The sequence below is a fragment of the Osmia bicornis genome, chromosome 1 (assembly GCF_907164935.1).
Source record: "Osmia bicornis bicornis chromosome 1, iOsmBic2.1, whole genome shotgun sequence".
Classification (NCBI taxonomy): domain Eukaryota; kingdom Metazoa; phylum Arthropoda; class Insecta; order Hymenoptera; family Megachilidae; genus Osmia; species Osmia bicornis.
This window is the reverse complement of record NC_060216.1, coordinates 12,571,681-12,584,570: the sequence shown is the minus strand read 5'-3', so window position 1 is coordinate 12,584,570 and position 12,890 is coordinate 12,571,681. Positions and strand designations below refer to the sequence as shown.

The 12,890-nt window shown below is 35.0% G+C and overlaps 1 protein-coding gene and 1 long non-coding RNA gene across 2 annotated transcripts; one reads left to right on the top strand and one right to left on the bottom strand.

Moving 5' to 3' along the window:
• The first annotated feature begins 5,275 nt into the window (after positions 1-5,275).
• On the top strand, positions 5,276-10,527 carry LOC114876374. The gene is made up of 3 exons (XR_003789379.2): positions 5,276-5,611; positions 5,711-6,061; positions 9,553-10,527. It is a non-coding gene; the product is annotated as an uncharacterized LOC114876374 (long non-coding RNA).
• LOC114876368 (intraflagellar transport protein 74 homolog) lies at positions 10,491-12,809 on the bottom strand. The gene is made up of 3 exons (XM_029187762.2): positions 12,423-12,809; positions 12,107-12,347; positions 10,491-12,022 (listed from the first exon to the last, which is right to left on the bottom strand). The coding sequence occupies exons 1-3, from the start codon at positions 12,439-12,441 to the stop codon at positions 10,498-10,500; spliced, it is 1,785 nt and encodes a 594-aa protein (XP_029043595.2). The 5' UTR covers positions 12,442-12,809; the 3' UTR covers positions 10,491-10,497.
• Positions 12,810-12,890: the final 81 nt, after the last annotated feature.

Sequence of the window (12,890 nt, the reverse complement as noted above, 5' to 3'; positions counted from 1 at the left end):
ATTAATCAGTAAACGCTTCCACCGTAACCGCAATTTAATACGTAGTAATTTTCAAGTATCAAGATCAGTAGACAGAAATTTCAGTTACATGTAACAGTTATCCATATATGAATATATCTTCATTAGAAGATTCCTTATATAACTGTTTCAATTAGATCCTTTATATAACTGTTATTAACAGTTATTTTCAGAACCTTTTCAACCCCTGGTTATGGTCACCAATTTCGTTTCGTTTTGTTCGAACCCTTAATATTAATTCCGTAGAATTTAGCATACCAGATAAATGGAACATAAGAACATTCCACAAGTTTCCATACTTTTCTGAAATTATTGAACCATTTAATTTTCGCTAAAAATATGACCAATTAAAGTGAAATAATCAAACAAGCATTACGAATGAAATTTAATTTTCCTGCAGCTTTCGCATGAACGAGTGTCAAAAATTCCAAGGTGCACCGTATCAACTGATACACGCTTTTTTCCTTGCTCGCTACATCATTTATCGCTGCTGAATAAGATTTTATCACAGCAAGGAGGCCTTCATTTTCATGCGACATGCAATGAACAAGCAAACCATGTAAGCTCTACGAGAGAAAATCGCGTTTTGCTTGAACACTTTGACCACTATGTTGAGTTCGTTAAAAGTCCTTAACGAGCAGTAATTTTTTTTTCAGCAAACCTGATTCGAACCTTATTCCGACGATATCTGGTTCTCTTTAATGTATGTAGCTGTACTCTCAGATGTTTAATAAGATTATTTATCGTGGAACGAATAAAAATGTAACAAACTTTAACGAAAAGGAGAATATCAAAATTCTTTTTTTCAAAAGAAAATTTGATAAATTTCAAATTTTTAGAATAACACGAAGGTGACAGAAAACTTTTTCTCTTTCATGGAACATCCTGTAGGTAAACGGTACACACCAGGTAAAACATTATCTTAGCCAGCAATCCAGTAGATTAGTTCTTAATACAGCCCGCTCACGGCGACGTACGGTCGTGCAATTAAACAAGTCTCAGATGAAAATTACCGGCGTGACCGCCACTCGATAGAGATCTTATTAGGTTCACTTGCACGTATACTGTCGTTTAACACGAAGGCTCTCCACGATGATTGCTTCGTGAGAACTTGCACCGACTTATTCTGCATTGATCCAAACGTAATCCAAAATTGTGGCTCCCTTGATTGTATGGTAATTAAATAACCTGGATGAATATAACATCCAGCATATTTACATTCGATTGAATTCCTCTGGGAAAGTTGGTATTTTACAATTTATTAGATATTTCAAAACCATACTATCCACCACTTTTCTAAAGATATTTTTAATTCAATTACAATGTGGTTAGAAATTGTTTACAACAATTGACATTTTTAGTCAGCGACGAATAGCGTCTAGAAAATTGTAGCAAAAGAAAATGACGAGAAACCTTACAAGAAACCTGAAGAAGTTTTCTGAGCTAAAGTAGCATAAAACTGAAACAGGACAGCTGGGAATACTCGATGGAAGACGTACAACAATCGTGATTGGTTGTCATTAGAAGACCAAAATGACTAAAAACGTTTCCTTTTTAAATTGATGCCTGTTTCAATTAAGAGCAGTCCAACCACCTTCCTGTCACTCTGTATAAAAAATGTTAAATCGTGCCCCAATGTTAAATTCACTCCCATTGCTATACAATATAACCAGTAGCGCATGTAAGACATTTTCGTGTTCCAAACGATAAATGGTACATCGTGTATCACGAGTAAATGCTAGAAAATTGCAGTTTCCGATAGGGTCGCTGCAGTGGAGTTCCTTGGATCGTTACGAATCATTTTCCCTTCTCTCTTATCGTCACCGTAAGTTCACCTTCTTTTTTTTCTCCCACAAGATCGATGCTGTACTTAAGTACTTCCAAAGTTTTCTACCTGGCGATTACCAGGGCACTGTTTTTCGCACTAGCTACAATAACCCGCATTAATATTCGGACATCAGAATATTTAAGTAGCTATTTTTCTACACTTTGGAAACTGCAATAATGGATCGTAAAGGGCTAATCGACTTCAATTTGAAGCATGACGAATTGCAACTGAGCATTACAATGCATTCTATACTTGGTCGAATGAAAAAGGTAGCGATTTTGATGAAAAACATGTAACTTTTCGTTTCAGACACCATGTAAGTTCCCCTAATCGGAGCGTCGAATCTGATTGTAAAAAATTTTACTCAAACCATGCAGAACCATATACAGCCTTATGCCTCGACTAACCCAAAGATTGCATGCTCGCCTAACCTAACACCGTCACTTTTACGGTACTTTATACTTGGCGTGAAGTTATCGTTAATTGCTTATAATAATGCAACGCTCGACCGAAGCACAGGTAAAATTCATATTAATCCGTCACGAGAGATTTTCAGTTTGGTTTTATTACCGACTAGTACTCGCGAAAAAGAAATTAATCTAGAGCAACTGAGCGGAACTTAAAAATGCCAAGTGACATTTTAAAACTTAAACGGTTTCGACATTTTATTAGCCTTTCTAGTATTTTTCTTCAAAATGTGACGCTTTCCTAACGTGAAATATTTACCGGAAAAATTCCCACGGAAAGACCTTACATTATTGACGGGTATTTAATTGGCCCCGTAGAAAATTATAGACCGAAGCATTGTAATTTTCTGCGTTTATGATACCCCCCATGGTAAGGATACATATGGACATTGCTTTCATTGGCTATCTAGGCGAGTAGGTGGAGTACATATCTAACAGGGAATTAGCGAGCACCTACTGTGCAAAGGGAAAACTGAATATTTCTATTTTTGTCGTATAGTCAACTCACTGTGCATTGGTGTGTTGATCAGCGTAACGAGTTGTTAGAGCAGCTATTGCAACAGGTGGGCCCTTTGGATCACCGATCCCTTCCGTGTCTCCTTCGTACATATAATGACGCTCGTCCCATCGTGTCTCGTGTGAAAAGCGTCATTGAATCGAATGAATACACTGCAACATAATAAAGGATGAAACGTGATAGGATTGTTACGAAGCACACCCGAGTACTTTGAGCGTTAGCAAAAAATAATGACACTACTCTCTATTCTTCTCTACTCGCGCCATATTTGCCTGCGATCATTTGTACGTTTAATTAACCACCATACAGGGTGTATGAGAACGTTACCTCAACATGATTCTTAATAAAAATAATCAAGGAACACGTATTAATTTAACTTTATTCAACATTGTGTAAGATTATGTAACCCAAGAACAGGTGCGTAGCTTACTTGGAAAACATGAAAGGCGTCGATCTTGATGACAGACCGACTGAATTTTTCCATTTGAAATATTACAACTATGAGTAAAATAGAAGAGTACATCAGAGATGGTAGCAATTTACATACAACCAGGACACTTGTGGTGAGGCACCATTGTAATTTGCATGGGTTCCGAAACAACGCTTAACAATAGTGTTCGCGATACGATAGGGCCATTCGTCAAACAAAAAGACCACTTCATTTCCGAGTGCACGTCTGTGCTTTTTTGTCCCTGAACACCACCTGTTCGTGGGAAATGTTATTGGTAACTCCTTGGAAGTCTTACATTAACGAACCTATTGTAGCGTGCGATCTAGTATCATGTTTTCTTTAATAATTTTCAACATTTTGTTTAAGAAACTTATAGCTTCAACGGATATAGTCGTTCGATTTCGTAACCACAAATAGAGTTCTACTAGATAATTTATAGAAATAACTTCGCAAGTCATTTAAACATCTGCTTTCTCGTTTTCTCTTTTATCCTCGTGTCATAGAGATAAAAAACGGCCTTCCCCAACTGTTATGCCCACCATTGCTATTTTAATCGAACCCTATAAATCTATTGTGCCACTGGTCGGGCAGCGCCTGGAACTTAATTGCCTCCGAATTCCATAAATCGGCTCATTCAGTAAACGAAATTGATTCGAATCGTAGGTATCACCTACGTATCTATTCGATGATACATCGTAAGTAATCAATTTTCGCATCTGACGGTTAAATTTCCGTTACTGGTAACGCGGATATGCAAGGAAAATGTATTTATCATACTAAAGGCCAAAAATGTAAGTTCCACTCGAGATGAAGGGAAGAAAGTCTAAGTCTTGTGCATCGCCGACCTTCCGTACTGTATTAGAAGTAATCGTATCAATAACGTTTATTTCATACGCTAGCGTGACCAGAGGGTTCGTATGCGACTAGATACCCTTTCGGGTGGGTTATTTCGTGGGTTGCACGAGAATACTGGAGAGGGGAATGAAAATATCTATTGCCTGGTGGGTAGTAAAATGCGGTGTAATAATGTCCCGCCGCAGGCATACTTAGCTAATTAAATCGTATAGGATACTCGTTTTGAGATTAGGTTACAAGAGGGCAGGAACCTCAATAGTGGAGAGGAATCGAAAACACGTGGGGGGTGATGAATAAGTTCTAGAAATTTCTTCTCTGTAATTTTCTATATCTACCCCTAAAATACTTACACGCAACTAAATTATCGCTAACTTGGCCCAGTTTATTTTATATTTAACAATTTTGTATCTGTTCGTCTATTTTCATTCGACAACTCTGTGACTCGTTCCTACATCATCATCTGCCGAAAGACATTTTAATTAATGATAGAAAACCGCGACGTGTTCTGGAAATGCGGGCATGGCATTGGTATTCACGGTCGTCTCGCGATGTTTTAAGAACCGTTCGCATTGTCAAACCCCTATTCGATTCACGGACACTTACGATAATGATTATCACGACCTTCGGTATTTTCTTTTCGCAAGGTATTTTACAGTTTATGATTCCAATTGAAAAATTGTAAGTTAAGAAATCAGTCAATCAGAGAAGACAACATACGTGGGTAGCCTGTACGGATTCTGTGTACGCAGACGCAGAGAAGAACCTCCAAGAAGAGATCCTTTCGCATTACTTTGGAACACAATGACGGTTAATGGCGCGATACATGGGCACACGCGCAAGCGCACGTTCAGTGGAGCAAAAATCTTGGGAATTGGCCTGGTGGTGGGGAATCACCGCGCGAATCCCTGAACGGAATGTTGTCTGAAAGCGTTTCTGTAGGATGTGACAAGCAGTCCGGCAAAGAGGGGAAAGGCCTGGATGGAGGGGGATAAAAGCAACGGGCTATGAAGCGGAAGTGGGGCACGTGCCAACTTATACACCTAGAATTGTCGCGCAGTGGAAGGGAGAAGGACAAAGAGTGGGGGAAATATGCATCCTCGAGCGCATCGAACAAAATTTCAGGTAGTCTGCAGGCAGGCGAGCAAGTATGCGCTTGCGTGGCCCTCGGAGAATCTCGTTCCATTTTTACTTTCCCCTCTTCTTGTTTTTCTATATTTCCTTTTCCACTTTACCATCCTTTCTCTTCTCTTTTCCTTCTACCCGAAAGCCGATTCAATCTCCGAGGGCCTACAATTGTTTTGCTTTGCTTGAATTCCGACTTCGACACGTTAAATTAAAATCACCGATGACAATCAACAACCGAACACGCTTCGAGCTGATACAAATCCTGGAACAAGAGATTTCTTCAAAATTTTCAAGTGACGTCAAGGCAACATTTGTGGAAACTGCTAAGAAGTAACCAGACATCTAACGCTGTAAGTACTACTGAAAATCACTACACCGACGACAGTGTTTTAATCATCAAAATCATCGTAAAGATATCGAAGCACTGATCAATGTACGTTTACCTCTAGAATCCAATCTGACATGATCAGTGGTGTCGAAATTCAGAAGACAACGAAAGCAAAATTATTCTCCGATGAATAACATCGGCTATCAAGGATTTATGTAAATAAATTTATACATACAAACTGTATATATTTAATCTGTACAAAGAGAGAGATGTAGAGTACTGATGTCAAAAGTACAACGCTACTCAAGTCACCCGCCCGGTGAATGGGAATTTTCTTCAAAGTTTGCCACTAGCCGGAGTTGCGGATTACTACAACCTGAAGCTACCGTAATTATGAATTATCGAGATACGTGCTGTGGACCCAATTTGGAATGACCTCGAAACACAACATCTTTTACTTGAAGTTCTATCGGTATGGTAATTAATTTCAATTTATTACTATTCGTAATCTGTTCTAAAACTGAAAAATGAAAAACGTATCACGATCTCAAGTAATTTAAATCCGTAATTATCGATACTAATGTAAATATATGATCTTGGCGTTATATTTGATAATATTAACTTAACTAATCATAAATTTAAGAATTTAGAATTCTGTTAAGTAATAAATTATTATTATAGTAGATCGGTAAGTTTCTTGAAGATTTCCGAACATTGAGCAACAACTGTACTTATAAGTTTGAACTTAATTTTTCTTCTTAATTTATTTATTATTAAAATTAGCGGTAGAAATAACTTTAAGATGAAAGAATACGACGATCTAGTCAAAAAGTGATAAGAATTTTATATTCAGTGCAAATAATCAAAATAAAAAATCTAGTCAGAAAAGGAAAAAATGTAGTCATAATCTAGTCAAAAAAAAAAAAAAAATTAAAATACTATATTCTAGTCACTATTATTTAGTCGTTCAAATGGTGCCATAAATTTGAGCCCCGGTTTTTAATTTTTTCATTTAAATTAAATTCTGAATTTTAGCGCCAAACGTTTTCTAGTCAACTATATTTCTAGTCACTTCAATGATAAGTATCCTAAGTAACGTTTCATATTCACAGTAGAATATGCAGGCCACAAGCAAATGCAATTTTGAATTTTATTTCGAATTACCATGTAATTGCGTGTCATTTGTTTACATTGTAAAATGGATGTCGTCCGTGGATAAGATGCCATACAAAAGTTAAGCCACAGAAGTATATAACATTCATCGGCCATAATGTAAAGAAAGTCGTTGTCTTGTAATAAAAGCAACGACAATGAAATGACACTGTAAATTGTAGTTTTACGTAAGTATAATAACTTCTGGTCAGTAATTCTAGTCACCGTGTGCTAGGAATGTAATAGTATAAATGTAGTCGTTCTATTTATTTTGGGAAACGTGCCAGTGAATTGAATATCTATATTACGATTGTATGGAATTGTGAAATAAAAAGAGGTCTAAAATTCTAAAAACAAAAAAAAAATTTTAAATAATCTTATAAAAGAACAAGTTTCCACTAACAATTTGGCAAAATAAAATAAATTAGCTACAAAATGATTTTTCACAGAAATAAAACATTTTTTTATTTCATGTCCATATAATCTATCACGCTGAACTAGTCAATCAGCTAACAAGTCCTTAGCGGCAGCTAGTCATTTAGTTTTAAAACGAACAAGTCAGTAGGACATTAAAAAATGAGTACAAAATAACAAAGTATTAACTGGCTGTGTTTAATGATTAAGAATAATATTTTGTATTGTATGTAATCTGCATTTCGTTCCAACTTACAATGGTACAAATGAACGATGATCCTACCGACTGCGTTTAAAGATACCTACAATTTCTTTTAACGGAGATCAAGTCCAAGTATACCGATCGAAGTCGGAAAAAGAAAATTCTGATCTCAATAATAATTTATTCGTACGTAATGAATTCTAGTCAAAAATATATATATAAGATTATCTAATAGAAGTAACTTATCTACAGAGAGTATATTATTAAGAGTGGTATCTAGTCAATGAACCCACGGACAATAACTCGAACAGTTTAAACTAGCCATATGAGAAAAAAAGGAAAAAAAAAATGTACATAGAGCTTGGTAAACTTAGTAGAGTAACCGATCTCAGTCCGTGAGTAATCTAGTCTATAACGTTTTAAAACAGAATAATTAATTAAGATTATGGCCTCAGTATGGACGAAAACATACGTATGTAAATATGTATGTGTTTATGGAAAATTCCATCCTCGTTGATTCATATAATATCAATAGCGAGATATATAACGCTGTACGTATGTTTGAATCACAACACAATACGTATTAAAATAGGCAGGTTTAGTATCTAGTAAATTACCTTTAATTTATAATATTTAATTCATAAGGCTATCATATACGTTTGTACTCTTTCACGTATCTTTATCATAACTTATGGTTTTTACTGTGTGTGTGTGTGTGTGTGTGTATGTGTGTATTTCAAATATTTATTCATTACATTAATATTTATAACATTTTGTATGTTTTTAAAATATATTTAAAGATTTGTGTGTGATGCATGCGTTTTATATATCAAATTTTTCTGTTCATGAATTGAAATAGCACTGTCTAAAACGAAATATTATTTACGTATTTTACACGAACAAAAACCTAACCTCCGCAAATAACGAGAAATTCCTGTATTCAATAAAATAGTTATCTATCTTTCCTAAATGTAGCCCGCTTTACACTCTCGAGATGTCCTGAGAACAGCCGAGTATGAGAGTGTGTTGAATACGCTCGTATCACGTCGTATATATACGCGTCGAGGCTGAACTCCGAATTCCGCATCGGTAAAACAGGCCATGTTTGATCGAAAATTAAGCTGAACAGAAACTGATTTAAGCGCCACCTGAATTATTACATCCAACTAACGGCATGCTACACTACGTTATCTTTCGCAGATACCTAAATGACACATGTATTCTATATCACCGACGAGATACTGTTAAAGACTGCCATCCTTATGGGAGGTTGCGGCGGCGAAAAAATTCGACGTTTTCTTACGCCCTCTAGAATATATTGCGACCGCAGTAAGAAACAGAACCTGAATCAGTGAGTTTACCAACGACGAGTGTCGGTGCTGAACTGTATCATGAGACATGAGATGATATTTTATCTGGTCGATGCTATTATTATTTCTCCGGTGATTCACTTTTTAAGACGTCAAATATTTTCTTTAGTTCATTGGAAATTATTTTTTTAATAAATGACCAACTCTAGTTCTAATCGTAAGTGTAAAGTATGTGTTTTTAAGGTAAATAAATATTCATTTAGAAAAAATGATGAATCGAAAAAAAAATTAGGAAAAAATTATTTTCTTCTAATTTCATTTATGCAAATTATTTAAATAAGTAGACTATGCGTACTTTTGTAATGCTTATACGGGAGCACAACCTCAACACGTCTTGTCCCTTCGACGCTCGAGAGAGCAATGGCGAGACCTTCCTTCCCATCGTAGACCGGTCGGCACTTCGGCAACGCTCGGCATTGTCCGGTATATTCTGCTATCGGCCGATACCTAACGAAGTACACGAACAAGTCTAAACAGAAATAATATTACGATGCTCAAGAAAAAACGTTATTAAATTAAAAACAGCAAATTGTGTGAAACAATACGAAAAACATTGAATAATGTTCAAGAAATTACTGATATAAAGGGAAAATAATTGGAAAATAAACTGATATAAAATCAGATTCTGCTATTCCAATTCCATTGTGAATTCACAACAAGAGCAACAAATGTCAACTCACGTATTTTTAAAGATAACCTCGAATTAATGTCAAAAATCAGGAATCTAGACTTGTCTCCAGCTATTCTTTCTATTTTTTGTACTTTTAACACCCGAAAGACAATTTAATTTAATGTTTGAAGAAAATTTAATCTTACCTGTTGCAGACGCGTGGAAAGCAGACGAAGCTTTGAAGAGGAATGCTGCACTGCGCCACAAATCGACGCACTCGCTCACACAACGACGTGTCTGATTGGTCGAAATGAGAGGACGCCAACATGGGACGACCAATCACAGTCATCGATAGAAGTTTCAAAGTGCTTCGAAACTTTAATACTAAACTTAAGGGAAAGGTTCGTTAAAAATTATCGACGCCATATTGAAATAAAATCAAGACTACTTTTCTCAACTTTAAACACCAAAATATAAGAAACAAAGTAGAAAAAATATAAGATATTGACGGGATTTAAGAAATTATTGATATAAAAGCAGAATAAATGAAGGAAATGTTATTTTAATTCGTATCTATATCGGCGTAATAGTAAAAAACGAGAAAATCAATTATCATGATATATAACAATAAATTACGGGAAAAATGTACTAAGAACATGAAAAAATGCAATAATATTCGAAAAATTATTGATATACAGGGAAAATAATTCAGATTCTGTTCTTCCAACTTCATTGTCAATTCACGGCAAGAGCAAAAAATTTCAACTCACGTATTTTTAAAGATAACCTCGAATTAATGTCAAAAAATTAATGTCATCAGCTATTTTTTCTTTTTTTTGTATTTTCAACACCCGAACGACCAAAGTTTAGCTATATGTTGTCATTTTAAGAAAAAAGTGGACTGTCAAGACAAGTTAAATGTTCTAATTCTTAATTACAGAAAATCAAAAGATATTGATTCTTGTATAAATTTCTTATTTAACTCATATTATAATGGTCATGGATTTACTGCAACATTTTTAAAAAAACTTTTAGATCTCTCTGAACATGAAATAAATACAATTATTACATTTTTAACAGCAATGAAGCGCTATAAAGCACCAATACCGCCTGCTGATGTAGAAGATATACTAGACCAAATTTCGTATAAGAATTTTATCTTAATAAATAACTTTTAAATTTTGCTTTAACATAGTATTATAACTATTTATTGAATCAAAAGCATCTGTTTTCACTGGTCCATAGTCGCTACGTTCCTTTTGTTTTTCAATAAAATTTTCAATTTTTTTATGTTCTTCTATTAAATTTTCCATTGTATTTTCTAGCACACTGATTTGACTATACACACTATTATTTTCTAATCGTTGCTTAATTTCATTATATTCGGACCGAATCTCTTCAAGTTCTTGTTCATGTGTTACTTGCTGTTGTTTTAATTGTTCACATTCTGTTGTCAGTTGCCCTTGTTTTATTGCCAATTTAGTTTTCAGGGTATCTAAATCTTCTAACGTTATCAATTTACTTTCTTCTTTTTTCATTCTTTCATTGAGATCATCGGACTCGACCTTAAGTCTTCTTTCTAACATTTCCATTTCACTCAAAATCTGTTGCAGCCTCAGATTGTCTTTCGACAATCTTTCAAAACTTTGATCACCGTTAGTATACTCGTGTTCGTTAAATGGAGGTAAATTGTTTAAAATTGCTATCTCATCACTTCCTGTAAAATTAATATTGATGTTTGTCATATTTGAAATATTTTCCAAATACTCAATTATTGTATTTTCTAATTTCTGTAATTTAGTTGTTTCATCGTGTTTATTTTGTTCGAAGGATGTCATAAACTGTTCTATAATTTCCTCTCGTTTACGAAGTTCTTTGTACTTGATTTGCTTTTCAGATTGAGTATCCTCGATGTCGGTTTCCAATTGTTCTAATTTTTGTTCAACTTCTTGCATTTGTTTCTTTTTCTCGGTTAACTGTGCCTCCGCTGCTGCGATGTCCATATTTTCCTGCTTTATTTTTTGCAACAATTTTTCTCTTTCTTCTTCTGGTGAAATTCTATGCCTTTCTTCTTCCCGCAATTTATTCCTTTTTTCCTCTGCTTCAATAATTTTCAAATGTAATTTAACTGCTTCCTGTTTCAAAGGAGACAGCGTTATTTCCTCTTCCAAATAAAGTTGTTCTTTGTATAATTCATCTAGCTCTTGTTGCATCTTAGTTGCTTTCTCTTGTAGATATGCTTTTTCTTTTAATAATTCGTCATATTTTTCTCTCGTATCGTCATCCATACTCTCTACGAGTCTCTCAGTTCTCTTCTTCTCATTCTCTAATTGCTTTTCTATCTTATTCAGCTTGTCTTGTAATTGTTTTCTTTCTTCATACATATTTTCGATTTTTAATAGATTGTGTTCATTTTTCATCGCAAGTTCTTCAGTTTCTTGTTCAATGATTTCCTTCCCAATATCGGAAGTCATTTTATCGACAACGATATTATAATCCGCTAATTGTCCTTGTAAAGCTGTTAATTCAGCTGCTAAATCTTTCGCCCTTTTATCATAATGTATATAAGTAGCTCTTTCCTTATTTTGATCTTCAATATCTTTCATAATGACAGCAATTTCTTGATTTAATTCCCTTATTTTTAACTGCATAACTCCAATGTAGTATCTCTTGTCCTGAATTTGCCTATGGATATAAAGTTTAAATCAGAATGGTTTTATTGTTTCTGTTACTTGTAATAATGTAGTTACAAGTTTTGAATTTAGGTACCTTGTCATCCCCCTACCAGTACCAGGTCTAATAGCTGCTACCCCATGTTGAGTGATCGGTCTTTCCATAACATTTATATTCATGTAACCAGTTGTTGGAAATCCTACATTTAAATGTCCAGAACCAGTCGAACTGATCGTATTTAACCGTGAATTAGCTGTTGGCATTTGGTTATGTAAAATTGACACAGACGGTGGTCTTGCAAGAACATTTTGACCTGGAGTTGCAGGATGATTACTTGCTGAAATATAAAATTCTAATTTAATTTATACTATCTTATGAAACTTATTAATTTTATTTTGTGACATAGTTGTACCTGTCTGTGATCTTTGCATTGTAATTATTTTATCTAAAATTTCTTGTTCCAATAAATAGAGTTGGTTGAAACTTGATAAAAACGAGTGATTTAAATCACTATACAAGTGTCACATTTGAAGAACTTGTAATAGTTGTTTTGATTCTAGTTACTATAGAAACAACTTTGTACAGCATCGAGAATAGTTGGCTTTCCCAAGCAAAATGGCAATGTCCTGGGCACTGGGCTCCTTCCGTAGAGTTCCATGGTAACGTCATTTTCTTCAGGGAAGCCTATCGTGTTCGATACTCTACAGAAATGCTACAAATAGAACAAAATAACGATAGATGGCAGCAGGATGCTTGTATTTTGCTAGTAGCAGTTGCTAAGCAACAAAAGAGACGCGGTGAGCCAACCAAGTGGTAAAGCATGATGGTGACGACGCGGCGACGGTAACGGCGGTAGCGACGCCGGTTCCCCAAACTCGAA

Bases quoted from the DNA above. Each gene is read 5' to 3' on its own strand.
- LOC114876368 (XM_029187762.2), bottom strand. The intron at 12,023-12,106 runs GTACCTAAATTC...TTATATCCATAG, and splicing joins ACTGGTAGGGGGATGACAAG to GCAAATTCAGGACAAGAGAT.